At 39.9% G+C, this 26,537-nt stretch overlaps 1 protein-coding gene across 2 annotated transcripts in view; it reads left to right on the top strand.

Annotated features, from left to right (window-relative positions):
• LOC122805884 (serine/threonine-protein kinase D3) overlaps nt 1–26,537 on the top strand; it is a 2,410,388-nt gene that overhangs the window by 1,423,588 nt on the left and 960,263 nt on the right. For both annotated transcript variants that reach the window (XM_044076135.1, XM_044076141.1), the window contains exon 7: nt 12,454–12,531. In XM_044076135.1, coding sequence (XP_043932070.1) covers nt 12,454–12,531 — 78 coding nt within the window. The remainder of the gene's footprint in view (nt 1–12,453; nt 12,532–26,537) is intronic.

Raw genomic sequence — 26,537 nt, 5'->3', positions numbered from 1 at the left:
CTCTGTGTATTCTTCCGTGCCAAATTCAATACCCATCGGGAGCTTCCAAATTCTAAGCCCCTTGGGTACTTGGTTAAGCTCTTTAGATCGTGCAAGAAACAGGTTATCTAATTGTAATGCTTTGTTATCTAGTGCACAGTTTTTCATACCTGTTAATCTGCTCTCTAAGAGACAAACGAACTTCATACTCTGACATACGAGCAGCCTTCCGGACAGTTAATTCAGGTTCCTTGAACCAAGAAAATATGTCATCCATACGAAAATCGCCTTCCCTTCTTGGACCAGAAAATGGCTGCTCAGGTAACAACTCCACTCTCCCATTCGGAGCCTTCGATGATCCTTCACCAGCGTTAGCATTAACATCCGAGCAGGTAGCCGGAACAATAGACCTCTGCCCCGGCGGCAAATTAAACCCAGCATCCGACTGTGTAACTAGAACCAATGATCTTTGCCCTGGCGGCAAACCAGGAACACTGGTACCCGAACAAACAGTCCTCTGCCCTGAAGGCATATTAAAGCCTGGAACAACCGGAGAATGCAATGTGTAAAGCTCTACCTCAGAGCCAGTAGGACTTGTAACCTCCGGAACCTTATCGTTTTCACACATAATGAGCAGCTTGCTCACTGCTGCTAAAATGTCTCTAAGAATCACCTCCATTGGCCCAGCACCGTGTACAAAACGAACTGAAGCCGAATCGAATAATTACTTAAAAAGCAAAAATTCCCAAAACAGGGCAAAACAGCAAAAAATTCAGACCACGATACGATCACAACTTCAGAAACAATTGCCACAAACCAAGCCTTGGAGGAAACCTTTTTTATTTCACCGACTGAGCGCTTTCACCATAAAATGGCTTCTTCAGAGTCAGTGTATTGTAAAAACCATAATCATTTTATACTCATTTACATTTAGTGACCTCATCAAATTGTTCAATTAAAACAATCAACTATTTACCATTAATTAACTCATTAATCAATTAAAACATTAAGCCTCTAAAAAATCTTTTTAAGTCACTTCAAAAATCATTCAAAAAAGTTTTATCATTTATTTGCTAATCGTAAAAAAATATATATATAACACACATATATACTTGTGTACAATACCTAATGACATTCTTTTTCACAATAATAATGAACACAGTACATATTAATATTACATTTACATACAATTTCATTTGTCTAATTCATCTTTTATATTGTATAATTTAATCTATTCTATGAATTGTGTAGTTTTATCACTGTGTATTATATAGTACTCGCCTTGTGTTTCAAAACTGGTTTTATGGAAATGTAGTCATTAATTCCAGAGTATCTAGTGGCGTTTAATCTAAACTGCCACATAGTTTCTAATAATGCTACCCTGTTTCCTATATCACCCCCTTGGTCTAACATTACTCTATCTATCACAAAAAATACAAATTTTTTGAATTCCCTACAGTTAGTACTGTGAATATACAGTGCATTGTGGGAGTCTTTGTTTTTGATGGCTCTTAGATGTTCCACCATCCTATCTCGTAGCCTACAAAGACTCCCACAATGCACTGTATATTCACAGTACTAACTGTAGGGAATTCAAAAAATTTGTATTTTTTGTGATAGAATAGATTAAATTATACAATATAAAAGATGAATTAGACAAATGAAATTGTATGTAAATGTAATATTAATATGTACTGTGTTCATTATTATTGTGAAAAAGAATGTCATTAGGTATTGTACACAAGTATATATGTGTGTTATATATATATTTTTTTACGATTAGCAAACAAATGATAAAACTTTTTTGAATGATTTTTGAAGTGACTTAAAAAGATTTTTTAGAGGCTTAATGTTTTAATTGATTAATGAGTTAATTAATGGTAAATAGTTGATTGTTTTAATTGAACAATTTGATGAGGTCACTAAATGTAAATGAGTATAAAATGATTATGGTTTTTACAATACACTGACTCTGAAGAAGCCATTTTATGGTGAAAGCGCTCAGTCGGTGAAATAAAAAATGTTTCCTCCAAGGCTTGGTTTGTGGCAATTGTTTCTGAAGTTGTGATCGTATCATGGTCTGAATTTTTTGCTGTTTTGCCCTGTTTTGGGAATTTTTGCTTTTTAAGTAATTATTCGATTCGGCTTCAGTTCGTTTTGTACACGGTGCTGGGCCAATGGAGGTGATTCTTAGAGACATTTTAGCAGCAGTGAGCAAGCTGCTCATTATGTGTGAAAACGATAAGGTTCCGGAGGTTACAAGTCCTACTGGCTCTGAGGTAGAGCTTTACACATTGCATTCTCCGGTTGTTCCAGGCTTTAATATGCCTTCAGGGCAGAGGACTGTTTGTTCGGGTACAAGTGTTCCTGATTTGCCGCCAGGGCAAAGGTCAGTTGTCTCAGTTACACAGTCGGATGCTGGGTCTACTTTGCCGCCAGGACAGAGGATTGTTTGTTCGGGTACCAGTGTTCCTGGTTTGCCGCCAGGGCAAAGATCATTGGTTCTAGTTACACAGTCGGATGCTGGGTTTAATTTGCCGCCGGGGCAGAGGTCTATTGTTCCGGCTACCTGCTCGGATGTTAATGCTAACGCTGGTGAAGGATCATCGAAGGCTCCGAATGGGAGAGTGGAGTTGTTACCTGAGCAGCCATTTTCTGGTCCAAGAAGGGAAGGCGATTTTCGTATGGATGACATATTTTCTTGGTTCAAGGAACCTGAATTAACTGTCCGGAAGGCTGCTCGTACGTCAGAGTATGAAGTTCGTTTGTCTCTTAGAGAGCAGATTAACAGGTATGAAAAACTGTGCACTAGATACAAAGCATTACAATTAGATAACCTGTTTCTTGCACGATCTAAAGAGCTTAACCAAGTACCCAAGGGGCTTAGAATTTGGAAGCTCCCGATGGGTATTGAATTTGGCACGGAAGAATACACAGAGCTTGTTGCCTTGTGTGACAGGGCGGGACTTGAATTGTTAGACATTATTGTAAAAAGTAATCACAAAAAATTACTCTCTATCAAAGAAGAAATCTTACAGTTGTACAAAAGTATCAGTTCTGACTTATTATTTTTTCAGCATGAGGTCCGGTTCAACAATGTTCTAAAAAAGCTTGACAGTTTTGTGAATAAAAGTACGACAATTAAGGTTAAAAAATTGGCTAGGGATACAGCTGATTATAAGCACAACACAGCTTATCCACCGGGTAAATTCAGTTACAGGGGTGATTCTCACTCCAATCATATCCATCAAGAATATGAGGGGAACGATGGGTTTGCCCACGACAATGAGTGTGATTTTGATCAAATCAATGTAACATCAGGGGTTGTGAGTGGAGAAGGTGTTGAAGAAATTCTCGAAGAGGTGGATTTTTTGGACCGGCCCATGGGGCCACGTCGGTCCAAGAGGCTACAAAACAAGGTGCAGAAAACAACCTTCATGGACAAACCCCACAGGGGGTGGGGGAGGGAAGAAAATTACGAACAGTATTAACAGATTGTGATTTTTCTAATGATTATGTTATGTATTGGGAAACATGTTATGTTGCACCTTTGGTTAAGATGACCAGTGATTGTATTATGTTTCCTTTATGTAAGCAAACATCTAACTGTTTGAGATTAGAAGACGACATTGAAGGTGTAAATGGGGGGGCACATTTAATTAAGCAAGACAAACAAATTGAAGGTGAGAAACGACTGAAACTGACAAAACAACAGACTGTGAGGTTACGTTAGGCAACAGTGTGTTGGAAAAATCTGACTTGGTTGTGTTATTGGATGACAATTTAAAGGAAGTGCATGAGTTTGTGAACGTAGTATCTGAAGTATCCACCCTTGACTCACCCCATAATGATGTTATAAGTAGTGAATCAAATTTGACCTGTCAAGTATTGCAGAAGAGTGATTATTTCATATACAACTATACAGAGAAGATTATTGATGATATCTACTTTGAATTGTTTACGAAAGGTATTAATTTTGTACCTAATTTTAAGGTGGATATAGCGCAATTACTAGTTAATTTGAGATTGTTCACAAAAAAACTTAATTTAGAAATATATTTTCACGAAAATCATAAAGGGGACAACAACAATGAAACTTCTAGTAGCAAAACCCTTTCAAGGCGAAGCACTTTCATTCCCCCACCTTGTAGTGAGGTTTCGGCCCTTGAGAGGTTGTTGGATTTTGAGTTCAGATGAATTTGTAAATCCAAACAACCTTTGGTTGACAACTTAGGTGCACAGGAAAGGTTGCTGTTAAAAGAGCTTCAAAAAACAGGCAACATTAGGTGCATGAAACCGGACAAGGGTGGAGGAATGGTCTTGATGGATAAGGTTGACTATATTGCGTGCATGATGTCGATCTTAGAAGATAATGAAACATATAAGAGGGTATCGAGGAACGAAATTAATATTGCTTACAGAAGAATTGAATTATATTTGTGTGATGCCCTCTTTCAGGGAATGATTTCTGAGAATGAGTATGATTACTTGATGGTCAAGAATGCAGTTCTACCCAGCATCTTTGGGATCCCTAAGGTCCACAAAGGTTTGTCTAACCTGCAGTTTAGACCCATTGTAGCTGCCAAGGGTTCTAAAACTGAACCGTTGGCATCCTTTGTGGATTTTATGTGCAAAAAGGTGCTGGAGGAGGTGCCACACGTGATCAGAGATTCTTGGCACTGCCTTGAAAGATTGAGAGTTGTTAAGGAAGATTACAGGGACTACAGTTTTTTAACGGTTGACGTGGTCAACTTGTTTTCTACCATACCTCACAAAGAAGGTTTGGACATGTTTCGTGAGAGTTTGGTAGTCAGTAGTAATGTGGACAAGGACCGGATTAATTTAATTTGTGAACTTATGGAAATGGTTCTTTTGAACAACTTCCTGAAATTTGAGGGTGAGATGTTTCAGCAATGTTCCGGGGTAGCTATGGGCGCCAGGTGCGCCCCTATCTTTGCCAATATGGTTCTCTTGACTTGGGAGAGAACTTTTGTTTTCCCGACAAGATTTATGGAGAACATTATTTTGTACAACAGGTTCTTAGATGATTTGCTTATTCTATGGAAGGGTGATGAGCTCCAGGCAAAAGAGTTCATTGAATACTTAAACCAGACTACTGTTTTTTTGAAGTTTACCTTCCAGTGGAAGAAGGATAACATCAACTACCTGGACATAGCCCTTGTCAAGGGAGAAGAAGGTTTAACTAGTTCCATATATAGGAAGGAAAGTTATTCCAATTCGCTCCTGCACTTTAAAAGTTGCCACCCATTCCATCAGAGAAAAGGGGTGGCAAAAGGACAGATGGTGCGGTTGTCCAGATTAGTTAGTGAAGAAAGTACATTTAAACAGGAGATGTTCAAGTTGATTGGCATGTTTATGGACAGGGGCTACCCGTTGAAGTTGCTGGTAAGATTGAAGAAGGAAGTTTATAAACAGAGAAGTTCAGCATACTCACCCATTTTAAGGGGGGAAGGTAGTATGGATATCAACCAAGAAGGACAGAAAAAGGAAAAATTAGGAACATGCTTTGTGTTGAAATTCAATGAGAGAAGTGAAGAAATAGTTAAGTCACTGCAAGGGATGTGGGAGTACTGTTTAAGTGATGCCATCAAGGGCATAGTAGGTGCCCACCCAAGGATTGTTTATAGTAAAGGGAACAACTTGAAAGGGATTTTGGAGAATGAAGATAGAAGTAGGGTATCAAGAATGTCCAAGTGTGGTCATTGTAGAAGCTGTAGGTATATAGCAGAAGGTTCTTATGTGTGTGTTAAAGGGTGGGGGTATTCTTTGCCTTGCCCGGGGAAATGCAACTGCAACACAAAGAACTTAGTGTATGTGAGCTTGTGCGTTACCTGTGAGGCATTCTACATAGGGATGACGACCCGTAGGCTACGAGATAGGATGGTGGAACATCTAAGAGCCATCAAAAACAAAGACTCCCACAATGCACTGTATATTCACAGTACTAACTGTAGGGAATTCAAGAAATTTGTATTTTTTGTGATAGAGTAATGTTAGACCAAGGGGGTGATATAGGAAACAGGGTAGCATTATTAGAAACTATGTGGCAGTTTAGATTAAACGCCACTAGATACCCTGGAATTAATGACTACATTTCCATAAAACCAGTTTTGAAACACAAGGCGAGTACTATATAATACACAGTGATAAAACTACACAATTCATAGAATAGATTAAATTATACAATATAAAAGATGAATTAGACAAATGAAATTGTATGTAAATGTAATATTAATATGTACTGTGTTCATTATTATTGTGAAAAAGAATGTCATTAGGTATTGTACACAAGTATATATGTGTGTTATATATATATTTTTTTGCGATTAGCAAACAAATGATAAAACTTTTTTGAATGATTTTTGAAGTGACTTAAAAAGATTTTTAGAGGCTTAATGTTTTAATTGATTAATGAGTTAATTAATGGTAAATAGTTGATTGTTTTAATTGAACAATTTGATGAGGTCACTAAATGTAAATGAGTATAAAATGATTATGGTTTTTACAATACACTGACTCTGAAGAAGCCATTTTATGGTGAAAGCGCTCAGTCGGTGAAATAAAAAAGGTTTCCTCCAAGGCTTGGTTTGTGGCAATTGTTTCTGAAGTTGTGATCGTATCGTGGTCTGAATTTTTTGCTGTTTTGCCCTGTTTTGGGAATTTTTGCACTTCAGTGAAAACCTTTTAGCCGAACACCTCTTTGTCAAGCTTAACAAATGTCAAAAATTTCACAAAATTTAAAACCCACCAAGGTGGGGTGCTGCACCCTCCACACCCCTCAACTAAATATACCAACTCTGAGATCGCACTACAGTAGGGAAAAGGACAAATCCTCGATGATGGCCAGGTATTTTTTTCCTCTAGGAAAAAATTTTGCTAAAACAGCCGTTTGACGGATCGAGCTTTCGACAATTAGCGTTTGACAAAAAGGTGTATGACTAAAAGGGTTTTTGCTAAAGTGAAGTAGACCCGTTTTTTGTGTGTGTGTGTGGGGGGGGTGGAGTAATGAGCTGCAGATTGTAAAAATTCCCTACAGAATACTCTTTCAGAAATATTAAGGGAGCAAATGTCTTTATGTAAGAAAATGGTATATGAAATGCTATGTTATGTCAATTAAAGTAGTACCTGTACACCTGCCTTTTGCTGCCTTCTTTACCCTGACTCCCCCCACTACTTCTATACTACCTCTGCAGTCCACTACTTCACACTCTTCTTATAGCTTTGCTACTTCTCCAAGTGGTCTGTTTTCTGTTGCTTGTACAGTCAATCATGCTTCTCTCCAATAACTGTTTAGCTCTTTCCTTTGTATAATTCCACCTGTCTTTATCATTTCTTTCTCCTAATAGTCCTTCTACACACTAAACCTGTTCCTCTTTTTCCTTGCCTATTCAGAATAAACCTGACTCCATCTCCTACTATTATATAACATTTATCCAAATGTTTTAACTTACTGAATTCTCTCTCTGCAACTTATTTTGTTTATGGATAACTTAGCAGGACATCTACCTGACTAATAGCGTTTGTAGCACTTCTCTCCCTTATCGGTGTGCGAGACCCACTTGGTTGGCCCTCACTCCACTTCTCTATCCTATCCCCAATTCATCTAACTTTACACTCATTGATTTATTAACAGCAATGGACTGCTCCACAATAAAAATAATTTCATTAGTTGAAGCAGTAAATTATTTCATTTCAATATTTCTAAATGTTTAATAGCCAGCTCCTCACCACACAATAAGGACCAAAGCCAATCACTCTCCATTTCTTTCAAAACTGTGTAAAACACCTTATGATAGGGACAGGTTTTTGGTAAGATTGCAAAAGCATAAAACCAATACAGGCTTGCAAATCTTCAGACAACTCCATAACCAAGTGTAAAAAAAAAAAAAAGTCTTTCAGGACAAAAAGCAATATTATGCACTGCTACTGAACAATCACAAGCATAGTACCTAAAAATTCTGGTCTTTCATAAATTATCTATTTAGTCCGGGATCTAAAAATCAACTCCCTCCATCTCCTGAAAGCACACCACTTCAAACTGCATGCCTGTCCAATACCCTCTTTACAAAAGTATATCCAACTTAATCACATGCGCACGGTTCACCTTCCCTTCTGTAAAACATCTAAGTCATCCAACCCCCACTCATAGAAAGTTCCCTTCCCAGAGTACCACCAGCTCTTCATATCTCAGCTCTCCCCCACCTGTGCTCAATCCTACATCACACCTCTGCACAAAGGAGGGAATTCTGCTGGCATAATTAACTTTTGCAAAACGAGGTGGCTAAAAGCAGTAAAATATAATTTTAATACCAGGTAAGCATTTTCACACCAAATGATGCTTCCTCAGACCATTACGTTTTTTGTAATGGTCTTGAGGAAGCATCGTTTGATGTGAAAACCGTTACCTTGTATTAAAATTATATTTTACTGCTTTTAGCCACCTCATTTTGCATTTTATTTATTATTTACTTATTTTTGTGCTACTGAGGTCCACAGTGGCATCGTTGTTTATTGGAATAATTAACTTTTGCCCCATAGCCATTCTGTCCCCACTCCCAAAAGTTCTAGAAAAATTTGCACACAAGCAGCTTCTTCACCATCTCCTTTAAAGCCAATTGCTACCCCCTACCCAACATGGCTTTTGGCTAGACCATAGCGTTTGTATCCTTCATGGACACTGTAAACAAGACTAGGGATTCTGGCAAAATTGTCTCCTAGATATTCCTTGACCTTCCGAAGGCTTTCAGTACTTTCTCTCATCCAAAACTCCTACATCAACTATCAGTCCTTGGTTTATCATCTCCCACTCTCCAACAGTTCACTACTTACCTAGCAGACAACATTTGTTTAAGTGGAAAAGCTTTCTGTCACCACATCTGACTAACAAAACTGGTGTTCCCCAAGGCTCTCTTCTTGGTCCCCTCCTTTAACATTTTCATAACTAATTTCTACACCTCTTCCTGTTAAAACTCCCTCATTCAATATCTGGATGATTTCCACAATCATCTGCTCTACAGATAGTTTGACACACCTTCAACAAATCATATAAGAAGCGTGGTCTTCTATTCTTCCGTTTATTTGTTTTATTTATTTATTTAAGTTTGCTGACTGGGGAAGTCCACTGGGCCAAGAAGAGCCCATTTTCAGTGGAGGCCCGGGGAGAAAAGCTCCACAATAATTGCAAGTTACATTTCACATGTTACAAAAGGACATAGTTCATACAGCTAATTAAACATTTACAGATAAGCTCTATGATATTTGCAATTGCCTTGTCACAATGTTACAAAAATGAAAAGACATAATTCAGTACAGAAATTTCAACATTTGCATAAAGTGCATATTTGTGTTATAAACTCAATTGTAGGTTTAACATTTCAAAATATATAGCTACTAGCCATTAATAGGTGAGGAAAATATGCATGGAGAGGGTAATAGTATATTTGAGAATGGAGAGTGTAGTAAAGCAGATGTTAGAGAGAAAATTAGTTTTAGTAGGGGTGGGATGAAATAATAGAGGTAGTTGGATGAGTCAGTGCAAGGTGGAATGGGGGGGGGGGTTAAGTTGGAGCGTGGCAAGGGCATTCCCATTTGGAAGAAATATGAGAGAGTAGCTGAGATTTACTCCTAAAACTTTTACATTAGATAAAAACAATTTCAAATTTCTCTCCGTGGATAACACAGTAATTTAAACTGTCCATCATACTAAGCTATTAGGTGTCATAACAGATGAAAATCTGAAATTTGATCTGCATACAAAGAAAATATTTATATAAAAAACAGCATCAGAAACTTGGTAGGCTTTTCAGGTATTTACCAGCACTACCCTCTCCTCTACATAACCTGCTACCCTTGGTACTTTATGGAGCTCTAATGCTCATAAACTTAGTGCTCACCAATAGCGAAACTTGAAAATTGCTAAGCTTACAACTAGTGCATCACACTGCACAGCTCTTCTGTCTCTTCCTCGTCACTTTACTTTTTTAAAACTGCTTGCACCCCACAACATTGTTCAGACTAGTAGCCTGTCCTGCCTTAACTCCATCCTCCACTACTTCATTCAAAAGATAACTTTCTCTTTATAAAGCAAACATATTGATTTATCTGTTTGTTTGTTTAAGGTTTGTAGACCGAGAAAGTCTGACTAGAACCGAGCCTATTTTCACCGGAGGCCTGGAGAAACGCTCCAGGTGCATGTCTTTGGAATGTGGGAGGAAACCCATAGCAAACACAGGGAGGACATGCAGACTATGCATAGAAGGAACCCCAGATGAGAATCAAACTGAAGAACCTCTCGCTGTGAGGCGACGATGTTAACCACTGCACCACCACAGATCACGTGAATCAAACCTCTTCTCCTATTCTGTAGATAAAAAATGGAACTCACTACCATTCCTCTTCATATCTAACCCTACCTAACCTTCTTTCCTTTAAGCAGTCACTAAAAGAATTCTTATCCAAAACTTGTCTCTGCTCATGCATCAGTGCAGGCTGATTCTCAAGTACTCACTTCTACTATTCTTCTCTACCAGCCAGTTATCATCCTTTATTTAACTACTCATCTATCAATCTATTCACTCTTGTCTGCTTTATTTCTTACTCTCCTTACCGCTCTTAGTACTAGGTCCTGCCCCACTTATCCATACTCATCACCTTCTATATCACGTATATACAACCCTACCCCTTACTCATTACCTATAATCTATTCCCAACATCTCTACACCTCATTTTTAATTTTAAGTCTGAAATGTTGATTAATCTATGTAACAATGCTCACCTGAGTGTTTTAAATATATCTACACTATATTTTGGCTTGTAATTCTGCTTACAGTGGTTTGTTAATTTGTTTATGTAAACCGATGTACTGTGCATATATGGTGCAAGTTTTCTGTGTTTGGAGCTTTTCTCCCAGTGCCTCTGCTGAAAATGGCTACTTTTGGACTTTCCCAGTAAACAAATGTAAGGTAGGTATAATAAGATTAATATAAACCTTCTTTTGAGCTAGGACACAGGATCTGAATTGCCTAGACATAGTAAAATCTTATTAAGTTTGAATCGCTTTGCTGCCAAAAAGCAATTTCTAGAAAATGGAAATAGAAATCTAAACCAATTGTACTTTGTTGTTGTGTCTTTCGGCTTTTCCTGGTCAGGGGTCACCACAGCGGAACTCCGGTCTGCTAATGATTGGCAGATAGATTTTTATGTGCCGCATTGCCAGCCCTGACGCACAAACTTCAACAAAGGTACACCCATTCACGCACGTCTGCACGCAGAAGACGCTCTAGCTGAGAATCGAACCAGACAGCGTCTTACTGTGAGGCGACTACGCTACCGCAGCACCACCACCGCAGTGATGAATATTGTAACGATGATAAAAGGACATGAAATGGCATCTTTAGGAAAGGAGAAATTGCATAGAAATAAATGGAATTTGTGGGAATAATGCATGCAAAATAATGTTCAGGAGGAGTGAGATTTAAGGGAAGGCAGGTATTGAGCAATTTATGTAATGTTGGACTTAATGCATGTAAATAAATAAATGTTAAACTGGTTTGTTTTATTTTCTGTTTGTGTGTGTCTGTGTCTTAAATGATAATTTAATAAAGTTGTTTAAAAATATGTAACTAAGAATTATTAGAGATCAGAAACGGAACTTCATAGTAAGAAATGGGCTGTATGGGATGCTGTATTGCAATCTGAGCTTGAAGATGATGACTTGGAACAGAGTACTTAAGATTCCTGTGTATTTAATAAAGTAGATTCCACTTCAAGGTGGGACTGGTCCAGTTAAGACAGTTGTAGCAGGATGCAAATAAAATATGGTCACTAATTAATTTTTGATTTCAAATGAGCTAGTTAATATGTTAAATCAAATATGAATTTATGACTGAATAGAATAGCTGATTATTGTATTTGGCATTAAGGATGCAAATCTTAATTATTTGATAACTGAATGTAAGCAGTGATTGTCTGACATGAGGCTGCTTTTTATTAGAATTGTATAAATATATAAATGTAAAAAAGCTGTATCAGCAGTTAGTGTTGAAATAAGTGCACCAGGCATTGGGATTGAACAGTGTGGTATATAGAATGCTATTAATATAGTACTGACAGTGCTCAAAAAATGGGAAATTTGAGGCCTAAAAGGAATAGAAGTGATTTTGTAACTTCAAATACAAGTTATTTCCCATGAGGACCTGCTTCAATATAGTTTAACAGTTGATGTTAGAAACAGGAGTTTAAACTGAATATGTAGTTGCAGATTATGTGGAAAAGGATAATTATGAGTACTTGAGTTTTTCAGAATTTAGTTTTGTTGTAATAAACTTCTCCATTTTCATTTAGTTCATATGGTGATAGTTTATTTCACTGTGCGAGATTAATGTTTTGAATCCTCAACTTAAAAATGATTTGACAAGTAGTAAATTACACTTGATTCATGTGTTTTTCTTTTAGACTGCAAGTTTAACTGCCATAAGCGATGCGCTTCAAAAGTGCCCAGAGACTGTCTTGGTGAAGTGGTTTTCAATGGAGGTAAAAGAGTATTTTATTTGTGCCTGTAAACATATGTGGGGAACAGTAAAAATGGCAGTATTCTTTTCTAGAAGACACTTTTTCCTCTTCATATTCTCAAGTTAATGAATGTTTTTTTCTGTTTTTGTTATAATCCAGGAATATTTACATAGACATTGAAATGCATCTTTTTGTTGTACATGTTTTAAGATGTTTTAGAAAAACATTCTTTTTGTTCAATGGAATTTTTGTGTAGATGCCATGCTAGGGTGTATTTACATGTGATCCTGGTTTCTATCCCAAAAGTACTTATTGGCTGCCACCTGACTGTACTGCTATTGTAAATATGTATTTAGACAACAATGCTTGACTTGAGGATCTTCAGAGTGACTCTTAGTAGGCTATCCCATATGTACCATTCCAGTAGGAGACAAATCATCAGAAATTTGGAACTTAACTTCAGAGAAATCGGTCTTAGAGAAAGCTGCAAATTCTTGTGTGATACATTTTGCCAAAACACCATTTGCAGGGTTAGTGCCAGGCATACCAGGTCAGCAGTGAGAGTTAGCCTTAGACAAGCCTGTTGACTTAACCATCAGAAAACCATGTCATGGAGTTATCTTCTAAGAAAAAAAGTAAAATATTTTTTTTTTCTGGAAAAAAGGCAACTTCCATTCCATTTTAACATTAAACATCTTTAATCATTGTCAGGGTTAAGAAGTTAAAAATGCTCACAGTTTTGGGTGAAACCTTATTTATATTGAAGTGCTTACATCCATATTCCCTGAAGGAAAACATCACAGAAATGCTGGAGGTTCATAATAATATTGATATTCAGGATCTTTACATTGACTTAGCTCTACTACCCATTTAAAATCTTAAGCAGTACTGGCAATCCTTTGCCTAGACTGATGTTTCCCAGTACTGCACAATCAGATTCAGATGCTCAAGATTCTGTGTCATTTTCAACAACTTATTGCTACATTTCAGTAATACTGAATGTTTCTAAATTATGTCTAGCCCCAACATAATGGTTTAATTTATTAGGTACTTTTGTAGGCATTGTTGAATAATAACTGCTCATCTTTCATACTGCCACCTTGACATATAGATTCTCTGCCTGCACAAACCTCATACTTGCAGCTTTCCAGAACTCAAAATCCTTTCCTCTAACTCTGTCTTTTAGCAGATTGCCTACCCCCCAATCAGGGAAGCCTAACACTTGTTACGCAAGGCCAGTTATTCAGGCCTGTAGTGTCAGCTTAAAGACTCACACATTAGAATCTCCACAGCAACCTGCATTGGTGGATTACAACTTCCAAATTCGGATAAGATCTTTTTGGAAACTACCTTTCCTGTTTATTATTATATACTTTTGATTTCTTTCTTTCTGTTGTAGTTAAAATATAAATTTTATATTCTTGCTATTTTCTACTGCTGTTAATTCCTCTGGGAATTTTAACTTTTGTTGTTTTGTATGCTTAGCGCTGCTTTTTTGCAGTTATAGGGCTTTCTAAATTGTTTGACTTGTACTGGAAAAATGAAGTTCTGTGGTGTCAGTTGAACACCAGGGACTGCCTTATGTGTGTACAGATATGATTTAGTCACGTCTGTTCTATCTGTTGATTATCTGGTTCATTTTAATATCCTGACAGAAAAATATTGCATTCCATTCCAGTTTTTTCATTTTTATTACATTTACTTCTGATATAACACTACTTTAGCTGTTTTATCGTTAAAACATGACTTTACCACAAATTATTTTCATTTTCTGTAGAGAATTTTTTTTTTCATTTCTGACCAGGGAATCTCTATGCAACTTATTTTCGCTGGTTTAAAAGGTTTCTGTTTGATTTAAGGGCATATGATGTTATGTTGTCCCTATCTCACCTTCCTTCTTGTTGTTTGGGTTCAGAGCCGAGCCTTGGCTCCTTCTCAGCTGTCTCAAAGCTGGACCCTATCCCATCATGCCTAGCGTGAGTTACTCAGATCTCGTTTGCCGTTTGAAGCTTCGAGATTGCTGGAGACTGGCTTAGGCTAAGTTTTTAATTTTCTTGTTATATTCTTGCTCTAATTTTGTAAAATCTTTGAGGAAGACTTTACTGTAGATTGTTAGTGTTTGTTATTAGGATCCCTATCTCCATTTTTTGTTAATGTTGTTCAGGCCGTCGTTTTCCCTGCAGGCCTATTTCCTTCCCTTACAAATCCGTTTTAATTAGAGGATTCACCCGTTGCTTTTGGCCCATTTCAGTTAGAAGGCTTCCCCAATTTCCCTTTCAGTATAAGGAGTTAGCCGTTTGAGTTAGAGGCTCTCTTCGGTTGGGGGAGTTGTCTTTTAACTTAGAAGCTCTCCCCCTTCCGTTATCTTCCGTTTCTTTCTTTTTTTTTTTTTTTTTTTTTTTTTTTTTTAAGAATTTAGATATAGTGCTGTTGTGGTTATTGTAGAGTGGTATTTTTTTCCCCTTTTTGATACTTGTAGCTGTGGTTTTGTGGTGCTTATTGCTGTTTGTGCCTGTCAATAATGTCCAAAGAAGCATCCAAAGAATCCAAGCCTTCTGAATTCAAAAAGTGTAACTCTTGCTCCCAAAAAATGTCCCTGACCAATGGGCATACTAGCTGTGTTTATTGCCTGGGAGCTGTGCACCTGCAGGACTCGTGTTCCATTTGTCACGCATTCGGCGCTAGAGTCCTGCAGGAGCGCAAAAACAAACTCATATTGAGAGGTTTATTGAAGGAGCCCTTTGACACACCAGTGGAAGGGAATCGGGCAAAAAAAGCAGACAAATCCTCCAAACCAACATCTTCGTCGGTTCTTATCTCAGAGTCGTGGAAGCAGAAAGACAAATCTTCAATTTAGTCAGATCCGAAAATTCTCGGGTCCAGCAAAACTTTATCTCCTGTTGTTCCTTCAGTGTCCTCGGAACTGTCTAGGAGTCACAAAAGAACAAGTTCTCCTTCTTGCAACTGGTGCGGACCGCTCCACAGTCACCACTTCTCCTGACTGTGGCAGGCAGTCACCGATCGTCCACCCACTCCTCTCAGTCATCTGGGAGCCTCTCAGATGATGATGTGGAGAGGGTGGTGAAGAGGCTGCTCAAGACACACCGGCTCTTGCAAAAATCTTATTGAGCCCAGCCCGTATGGATGTGGAGCAGACTATTCAACCCCCCCGGATCATCTGTTCCTCCTTTGACTCACTTGAGCTGAGAGCCGGAGTGTATGGAAATCATTGTGGTGGAACCATTGGTTCTGAAAACCTCCAGTCTCTCTGTTCCGACATCTACTTCAGTCTCCTCGATACCTCCTTCTATCAAGGGATCTGGGAGTCAATACTCCCTCGTCGGCTCCAAACAGGGGAGCACCATCGGACCCTTGTTTGACCCTACTCTTCTTCTTGGAGCTTCGGCACAGGTAAGCTCAGCTCCCACATTAGCTTCGGAGCCATCACCCTCAGTGCGGGAGAGGTCTCTCAACTCTTTGGAGCAGAAGACCCTCTCGGGCCGGGATTGTGGTGCCTTTGAGGTGATGAGTGTACTGTCCTCTCAGACAGCTCCTCCCTTGGCTTCAGCTACTCCATCCCCTACGGGAGCCAGTGTTTTCCCTCTCACCACCCCTCCATTCTAAGCGTAGGGAACCAATGTCCCAAGATGCCCCCATTGGGCAACCCCCCCTCTTCTGAAACCTCCCCAGAGCACCCACCTGAGGAGGTCCCTCAGAAGATATGTAAGAGGAAGCATGTGGACTCTCCTGAGTCTCTGACATCGGACACTGACTTGGAGGACTCAGAAGGGTCCCCACGGTCCTTCTCTGAGGATGTCTCATTCTCGGACATCCTGGAAATCCTCAAGCAGAGGGGTGGCTGGAAGTCCCTTTCCCCTTCTGAAGACGAGTCTGTGTACCTGGACGCATTTGTTTCCCGACCCTCCACCTCTTGGGTGTCTCCGCCCTTTGACCCACTGATATGGGTAGTAAATCGAAAGGCGTGGAGCTCTCTGGAATCAATGGAACCAGTTCCTCAGAGGCCCATTAAGTTCATAACTGCACCAGATGACAAACATTTCCTGACCAAGGGTATGCCAGTTGATTTTATGGTGGTGGATGCCACAAAGAAGGAATTAACAGAAACTTCTACTTCTGTCCATCTGCCGAACATAGTCCCACACAATGGACAGGTATGGGAAGCATGTCCTTTCTTCAGTGGCCTTTACTCTTAGGTCACTGAATTATTTATCCCAATTCACCAGTCTTCAGAGGGATCTCCTGAAAGAGCTAGGAGATAACCTACAGGATCCAACAGCTGTGGGAGCTACAGATAGAGCTGCTTCTCAGCTTGCGACCTTATCTTCAGTAGTTAACTCCTCCATGTGGCTTATTTCCTATGCAGCCGATGGAGCGAGCAGGGCTGCAGGCACAGGAGTCGCCTTACGGAGACATTCCTGGATACGCCTTTGTCAATTTTCAGACACTTTCAAGTCTTCCTTTACTAACGCCCCTTTTGATGGCTCATTGTTGTTCGGGGCGAAGGTAAGAGACTCTCACCCGGTGCGAGCAATTTGGCAAGACACTCTCTGCCATGGGAGTACGTTTTTCTGCGCCTACTAGACCTTATCTCAAAGGTCAAAAAAGCAGAAAAATGTGGTTCTGGAAATCCCAGGAAGTTTCGCCTGACACACGTGGTGATTTTTCCCCTGGGCAGAGGGGGGAATAATAATGGGAGATGCTGCCCTCGTGACAAATGGGGTCCACAGAGTCAGGGCGACAGAGATGCGTTCTCTGGTAGGCCCTTCCAGTGCTCCTGAAAGGAGGCCCACCTGTCCACCTCTGGAGGCAGTTGGGGGAAGATTGTCACTGTACTCAGAAGCTGGCAAAGTAATACAAAAGACGCATGGGTACAGTTGATCATATCCAGGGGATACAATATTCCTTTTTCCATGCCACCCCCCTCCCAGAAAACAAAAATCCATCCTAGATCTGCCACCCAATCTAAGGGAACAAGCAACCCTAGAAGTTCAAAGGTTGCTAAGAGAATGAGTCATCCAAGAAGCCCCCGCAGGCCATATCGGGTCCAGAACTTACTCGGGGTTCTTTTTAGTACCAAAGAAAAAAGGGGACTGGAGGCCCATTTTGGATCTCAGCAAACTCAACAAGTCTGTCAAGAAGACAAAGTTCTGGATGGTGACACTGCAGTCCATACTTCCCTTCCTGGGAAAGGACAGTTGGATGTGCTCCATTGATCTCCAGGAGGCGATCCAGGAGATTTTACGTTTCCGGCTGGGAGACAGTCACTACCAGTTCAGAGCTCTGCCCTTTGGCCTCACCACAGTCCCCAGGGTGTTCAGCAAATGTATGGGAGTAGTCACGGCTCATTTGAGGCATCTAGGATTCTGGATGTTCCCATATCTGGACGACTGGCTCCTTACCGCCACCACCGAGCATCGACTAACCGAGACAAGGGACATCACAATCTGCCTCTGCTCTCAGCTAGGCATCACTGTAAACTATGAAAAATCTACCTTGTTGCCCTGTCAATATATTACATTTATAGGGGCAGATCTAGATGCCAAAGACATAATAGCAAAATTGCCTCAGGAGAAGATGTTGACCATTCGACACCAAGTTGCAATTTTAATCGGGAGGAAAAAGACTCGAGCAAAATTTGTTCTAAAGGTCCTTGGCTGAGTGGCGGCCGGAATAATGCTAGCTCCCTTGGCTCACTTCCACATGAGGTTATTACAGTGACTGCTGTTTGCTCAATGGTCCATGCAAGATCTAACCATGTCCCATGAAATTCTCATCACGGAGACCTGCAAGAAGGACCTAAAATGGTGGCTTCAGTCCACGCAACTGACAATCGACAGACCTTTCGTCCTCCCCCAACCAGTGGCCACAGTGACCACATACACTTCCCAGATTGGGTGGGGGGGCATTATCTGGGACAGACTTTTCATGGGACTTGGCAACAACACGAGTACCACTTGCACATAAAAGTCCTAGAGATGAGAGCGGTGCTCCTGGAGTTGCAAGTACTTCACAGCTCTCTCCCCATGGGGACGATTGCAGTTCAGGCAGACATGTCAGTGGTATGGTACATCAACAAGCAAGGCGGAACCAGATCCTACCCCTTGTGTCGAGAAGCTCCAAGTGTGTGCCAGTGAGAAATGTCTTCCCAATACTTTTTGATTGCGACACACATTCCGGGGAAGTCCAACGTGATAACAGACAAGCTAAGCAGGGCTATCCTTATGCCTCATGAGTGGTCCCCGAAACAGGATATTGCGAACCAGATTTTTCACATGTGGGGCCAGCTTTGCTGTGATCTTTTTGCCACATCCAACTATGCCAAATGCAGAAGCTATTTCACCCTAGTCCCCCCACTGGGACAATCCCCCAGGGATGCACTTGTTCACGATTAGCCCCCGGGACTTCTGTATGCCTTTCCCCTGTTCCCTGTGACACCCAAGGTTCTTCAGAAAGCAAAATCTTTGGGTTGCAAGCTAATACTCATTGCCCCCCTACTGGCCTCATCAAATCTGGTTCCCGTTTCTATGGCCCCATCTTCAGGAGGAGCCATGGATTCTGGACCCAGTTCCGGATCTACTGATGCATCAGTCGGGCACACTCCACCCATCCTTACAGACCTTCAAGCTTTCAACTTGGTTCCTCCACTTCCTGTCTTAGCCAGGCTTCCTGATGTCTCTCCTGTAGTACAACATATTCTAATTTCCTCTCACAAATCCTCTGAGAAAACTGTATATTAGCAAATGGAAACGGTTCTCTTGTTGGGCATCCAAAAATAGTATTGATCCTTTTACTGCACCTATTTCAAAGATCCTTGAATTAACCAAGGAGCAGCAGCAGCAACTATCCCAGTTCAACTGGCTGCTATTTCCAACTTTCATGTGGGAGAAATGGGTTCCAACGTTATATCCCACAGACTATGCAAAACTTTTGTGAGGGGTACTATCCTTTTGAGACCCCCAATAAGAGAACCACTTCCTCCTTGGGATCTAAATTTAGTCCTAGCTGCCTTGATTCTTCCTCGGTTCGAACCAGCTAATTCTTGTTCTCTAAAATTTTTGACTTGGAAAACTATTTTCTTGATCGTCATCACCACAGCTACGAGGGTATCAGAATTACAAGCTCTATCCATTCGTCCTCTTATTTAATTTTTCATAAAGATAGGGTTTCTCTCAGACCTGCCCTTTCTTCCAACCAAAAGTTTGCTCAGACTTCAGTCTGAATCAATCAGTAGAACTACCTGTATTCTTCCCGAACTATGGCAACACGGCAGAGTATAAACTCCACCAGCTGGATGTTCATAGACAAGTTACATTTTTACTTGCACAGGAAACAGGAATTCAGACAATCTGACCAATTGTTTGTATCCTTTGCAGAAAACAGAAAGGGAGCTTCAGTCTCAAAAATAACTTTATCAAAATGGCTTTCAGACACAATTACTTACGTCTATAACTCACAGAACAAACAGTTGCCAGCAAAAATTTGAGTACAGTCAACTAGGGCCTTGTCTACCTCTACTGCCTTTCAGGCCAGATTGCCTTTAGACTCAGTTTGTGCAGCAGCTATGTGGGTTAATCCCCATACTTTCATCACTCATTACAAAGTAGATGTGGCCTCCTGGAACAGGGCATCCTTTAATTCCATGGTTCTAAAGAGTCTATTCCATTGAAACACCCAAGAAGAAGGTACTGAGGACATGGTCCCAACCAACAAGAAGGAAGGCGAGAGAGGAACAACATAACATAAAGAAGTTATGTACTCACCATAACGTTCCATGTTTGTTGTCCTTGATCTCGCCTTCCTTCTTGCATCCCCACCCTCCTTCCCCCTCCTGGAGGATCGAAAGGAATTATCCATCTTTTTGGCTATATAGGCCTTGATTCCCTTCCTGCTTTGAGTTGGGTAGGCTGAGATTTCTTCTACTTATGTCTTGGTGGGCTTTTATATATATATGTATGTATATATATATATATATATATATATATGTGTGGATATATATATATATATATATATATATATATATATATATGGTTTACTATTGAATGTGTGAATGCACTTCGTTCGAACGGCGACCTCATCGACGTGTTTGTGCGAACCGAAACTGCGAAAACTGTTTGCTAGCGAACCGAAACCGCAAAAACGTCGACGATCGACATTACCGGCCGCGCAACACCTCCACACCCATGCTACCATGGGTCGGATAGGGGCGAGGTTTTGCCGTTCGCACATCTGGGAGTCGGTGTAGTGGCGATCGCAGTTCCGCGTTCGTGCAAGACGAGTCGCACATGTCGGGATCGACCTTTCAATAGTAAACCTATATATATATATATATATATATATATATATATACATACATACATATATATATATATATATATATATATATATGCCTATAGTTTATATATCCGTATATTGTAGTCTTATGTGGGTAACTCACTCTAGGCATGATGGGATAGGGTCTAGCCTAGAGCCAGTGGAAGCTCTCGAGCTTTAGAATACGGATGAATTGGAGCCAAGGATCAGCTCTGAACCCAACCAACAAGAAGGAAGGCGAGATCAAGGACAACAAACATGGAACGTTATGGTGAGTATATAACTTCTGTTTTGTCACTACTTGGACAAGTTATATTTGGTACTGTGACTGTATGTACTGTTTTCTACACAATGCAAGTTGTAGAATAAGGCATAGCACAGTTTAAACTGTTTTGCTAAGTTTTATGCAGTTTAGTCCTATTTGCTGTGTAGGGAAGTAGTTTATGTTTTCTGTTATTGTCCTTCATCATTATTTTGGCTGGTGTTTTTCCCCTGACTTGATGGATACTGATAGGGCTACCATACCTCCCCTCCCCACGTATCAAATCCAGTTGCTCCTAAAAATAAAAATTCGACACACATTCCTCAGCCTGGAGGATGTGAATCTGTTGTTGCTTTAAGCTAGCCTGCAAACCACGTACCTTACTCCCAGTTACCCTCTGGTGAAAGCCCACAGAGCTTCATGATACAAGGATCAGACACATCCTGTGGAGGCTGTTCCAGTACCATGATTCAGGTAAGGGAGAACCAAACCCTTTAGGTGCAGGAGAGAGGATCCCTAGGTAAGTGATTGCTTGCCAGACATACTGTCCCGATATTTTGTCCTTTAGAGTAGTTCATAGCAAGAAAAGACTGAAAATTCACCACACAGCAGTCAGGTTATTACCATGTATAAGGCTGATGTGGTTTCCTTAGCTAAGAGTGTTTTACAGTCAGTTAATCTTGGAGACGGTATTCTATTCAGAATGACTTTGAGGCTACCTTCTCTAGAGATCAGTCTAATACTGCAGATTTTGATGGGGACTCTGATACTGACCATAGTAAACACTTGATTCCATCCATTCTGATTCTTTGAAAGCTGAACATGTTCAAAAACTCAAGAATTCACTTTTCCACAGATGCTATCTAGCTAGGTTTAAAAATATATTTGACTGGAAGTAATCTGGAGGTATGGAAGAGATTAGAAGTGTTTATGATCTTATTTTAGGAACTGGTTCACAAGCCAAAGTGGATTTACATGCAGTTTTATAGACATCTTCTAACGCCGGTAACAGAGAAGAAACAGTTAAAACATTTGGAATCTCCTCGTCAATAAGATCATTTTATTTTATTTATTTATTTGACAAATGTTACATGACACATTTGGAACTCCCATCATGTTAAATCTATTCCAGGCAAGGTTAAGGCACGTTCTACCACAGCTTTATCCTTTTCAGTGGTATAGTGGAAAATAGTGGACTCTAGAGGCAGCAACCTGGTCTGATTTTCATACCTTTTCACAGGACTGGAAACTGGATTCTTTTTCAGGTTCCAGAGCAGGCTTTGAGAGGGCCATTCTCCAGGGACTCTTGGAATCCTAATCCTTCTTCCCAGGAAGCGTAAGCTTGGGGTAGCTACTCATAAGCCACTGAGAAACTTGCGCAAGTCCTACTTACCTGTAACAGTAGTTGTACACTGCCTCAAGGGCAGCAACCTCCAATATTTTGTATATAGTTCAGTGGGATCCATCCTTGTTGTCTTGTTGGTTGGCTTTGGTTATTTGTTTTGGTATTTTTGGGTTGCAGATTGGTTAATTTCAGCCAATTCTTGGTTCTGGTCCTTTTTGTTTTTTCTACTTAGCACTAAAAGCCTGAATAACTGACTCTGTGACAGTGTTTAGGCTTCCCTGATAGGAGGGACTTAGCCAGTCTTCTGTCAAAGGATCAGAGGAGAGCATTCTGATCTCTGGAAAATTGCCATCGTGGGGTTTGTGTAGTCACAGAACCCATATGCCACTAAGACAGTGTGAAATTTGCGCATCTACTGTAACAAGTAAGTAGGACTTGTGCATCTGTATTTTCCTCCTTATGAGAGTATTGAAAACATAGTACTGTTTTTGGCAGAGATGACATGGTAAACAGATCTCAATAATTCAGTTCCTTGAGGCTGTGGGAGTTGATGTCTTCTTCTGTCTCAGCATTGCTAAGTACCTCGCTTCACTTGAGAGAAAAAACTGAGTACTGTGATATCTCTGGAGCTAGGGCTTTAGGTCAGCTGGAACAGCTTATTCCAGTGCTGCTTTTAAGAGCTGAAAATTTTAATTGGTGTGCACAACTTTTCATTCACTCCTTCCAAAGCAATCCTGTGTTTTATTACCAAATTTTCAAACTCTAGATATTTAATTTGGGTGTCTTGAGGGTGGGAGAAGGAGTTTGAATTTTAACAGAACTGAGTCCCCATCATTACAAATTTGATCTGAGCATTGGTTTTGGAAGACCATTTCTGAGAGATTTTAATACTAAGTTCAATTCAGTGTCCAATAATGTGATACATTAAGCAAGGGTCACTAATGGTTTCCCTGGTGCACAGAATCAGTAAACTGTTGGGACTATGTAGTTCATAATAATGTCATGTCTTGTAGTATACCTGCCAGGATAACAAAATATTGTGACAAATTTTCTCTATATGATGTTAGACCCCCAACTGGATAGATCACTTATGTAGTAGAAACCTACAGAAATTCACAGACCTGTGTGCTACTTAGTATAATACTCCTCTGCAATCAAAGTTGTGCTCTAAATTCCCAGTTAGACATTTTTGAAGACAGGTGCATTTTTCTTTCCTGCTGAGCAGCAGTCTTGCACATGAATTCCCCCTCCTTTCAGTTGATGGCAGAAGGTACTGCCCTCTCTTAACTGGTATAGAATATAGTGCTGAAGGTGAAAAAGAAATCTGTAATCTGATCACCTGATCCAAATGGCTATCAGGTTTCCAATGCAATCTTTATCTTTAATTTACTAATGAAATGGTAACTTATTTTCTTTGCCATTTTTCAGACTTTCACAAGAATTTTTTACTGCAGTTTCAGTTAGCCAAGTCTGTATTTGGATGGTACCACTCCAGTTTGCCGCAGTTTCATGATTTCCTGTAATGACTTTCAGGTTGTAAGGGGTCTTAAAAAGCCCAAAACAAGGAAGTGATATGACTAAATGGAAAAGATTTTCATTGTGAGCATAGGCCAGTGGACTGCAACAGTAAATGTATTGTGTCTTAAAAGTCTTACTCTGTTAATTTAATTTTTATTTTAAGACTGGTTTATTCATCTCTTAAAAGTTCTCTTTGTGTAGCCTGTGGTTTTACCTTTTCTGATGTGTAATTGTTTACCATTCAGTCTTCGTCTGTCAAGATATTTTTAGGAAGATACATTAGGTGTGAGATTGTCCAAGATCAGCATCCTCTTACTCCTGTTAAGGGCTTGAATTTCATGATAATGAAGTTATCTGCCAGTCTGAGCCAGTAACATTAGTGAATCTGAAGATTTAACACATGGGAGGACTCTCGTGTTTGGGTCTGTGATTGTTGATTCTTCCTTCCATCCCAGTCTAGCATATTTTTCAGAAACTTTTGTACTTTGGCGCATGTATGTATTTTTCTTGCATTTGTAGGCATATGGACTTACACCATTCCTTAGTGTCTCAGAATGCCATTTTGCTTCCAGTTGTATGTTGCCATTCATACAATTCAGGTGTCAGTTTTGATGTTCACTGTGGGAAGGTTCCTGCATTTGATGTCTGCATTGAAGCATGCAAAGTCTTGTGTTCACCTTATTGTGAGCCAGGACTTGCACTGGCACTCTCTCTATTGACTGGGAGAAAATCAGTCTGAAGTGCAGCTATAATTTTTTTCTTGTAGTACATTACATTCACGTGCAATCTTCATTCATGGTGCACTGCATCTCATCAGTGGTATGCTGCTTCATTTGCTACCGTATCCATATCGCCCCACCCATCTTGGTATTCCATTGGGTCCATCTTGTCCTTCATTCTGGTATAATTTTCACTCTTGTAGTATTCCAATACCTCTTTCCATTGCTTTTTTTTCTCCTTTCCCTCCTTTCCTCATTGTAGTAAGTTTTTTTGCCATCATTTTATGTCCAGGAAGCTCTGTAATTCATGGTCCCATACTTGTTTTTGTCCTCTTCCAATTTTGAGTGTTGATGATTTTAGCTTCAGCACTCAGCAGCCTGATGGCATTAATTTTTCTTTATTTCCAAATGCTATCCTCTTTCTTTATGCATCATGTACAGAATTCTGGTGTGTATTCTGCTTCCTTTTGAAATATGTCTCCTCAAATCTTTTGTACCACCCACAATCCCAGAACTTGCATCATTCATGGTGCTTCCTCATGATACTACCAGTATCTACTGGCCCCTTTAAGAAAAGCACAAGGAGAGGCCATAGCCCAGGTAGAGTATGTACGATCAGAAGTGGTGAGCTGCTTACCATGAAAAGACCAGCAAAAAGAAGTGGCCTTAGAAATCCATGAGGAGATGGTTTGTATAGATACTGCCAAACTCGGTTTCCTTGCTCGAAAGAAAACAAAAAGTTGCTCCGATTTCCTGATATGTTTTGTCTTGTCCAGGTAATATCTGAGCTGTCTATGTAAATCCAAAGTGTGAACAACCCTCTTACTAAGACTTTGTAGAGAAGGGAAAAAAGGTGTGTGAGAAGATCCATCCTGTAGGGTAACTTGTGGTGATTGCCCCTGCCAGATGAAACAGAAGTGGGAACCAGTGCTGTCTGGACCAAAAGGGAGTCACTAGCAAGATTTTGGGCCTCTCTCACATGATCTTCTTTGGGACCTTTTTTTTTTTTTTTAAAACAAGTTGTTGTGTCTTTCGGCTTTTCCCGGTTAGGGGTCACCACAGCGGAACTCCGGTCCGCTAATGATTGGCAGTGGATTTTTACATACCGAGTTGCCAGCCCTGATGCACAACCTTCAATGAAGGTATGCCCATTCAAACAGAAGGCGCTCTAACTGGGAATCGAACAGGACAACGTCTTACTGTGAAGCGACAATGCTACCGCAGCACCGCAAGTATTTTTATTAAATTATTACTTTGTGACACAGGCAATCATACATTTAAATAAATGAAAACAAACCATATTGACATAATCTTAGTTGCAAGCATTATACATCACAAACCATATTGACATAATTTTAGTTGTAACATTGTACATCAATTACCTTACCCAACCATTGTCAGTCAAACATTATATATCTCATTCAAATCCTGCATTTTTTATACCTCATTCACATTTTTTCTATGTAATTTACTCCTACCCTTTTCTGAAGATCCCAATTCTAGTTGTTTTATCTCTGTTATTATATTCTCTACTTCTAAGTTGGTTTAGACTTTGATTTCCATTTTCTACTAATTTTCTAGTAATTGCTTTCTTGGCAGCCACCATAATTAGACTCCAAAAGACCTTAGTATGTCTAGGTAATTCTGATTCTGTATCATGGCGTAGAAATAGCATTTCTCTCATTACACCAATTGGCTCACTCAGCATCACTGATAGAGTAGTCTGCAGGCAATTTTTAGTCTGCCTTCTCGTTACACTCCCGGAAAATATATTCCCAATTACCTCTTTCTTTCCCATCACACCTCCAACATTTGCTGTCTGCCTGAGGAAAAATTCTCTGGAGTCTATTTG

The sequence above is a fragment of the Protopterus annectens genome, chromosome 1.part1 (assembly GCF_019279795.1).
Source record: "Protopterus annectens isolate FY-2018-M chromosome 1.part1, PAN1.0, whole genome shotgun sequence".
NCBI classification, from domain to species: domain Eukaryota; kingdom Metazoa; phylum Chordata; order Ceratodontiformes; family Protopteridae; genus Protopterus; species Protopterus annectens.
This window is presented reverse-complemented; position numbering and strand designations above follow the sequence as displayed.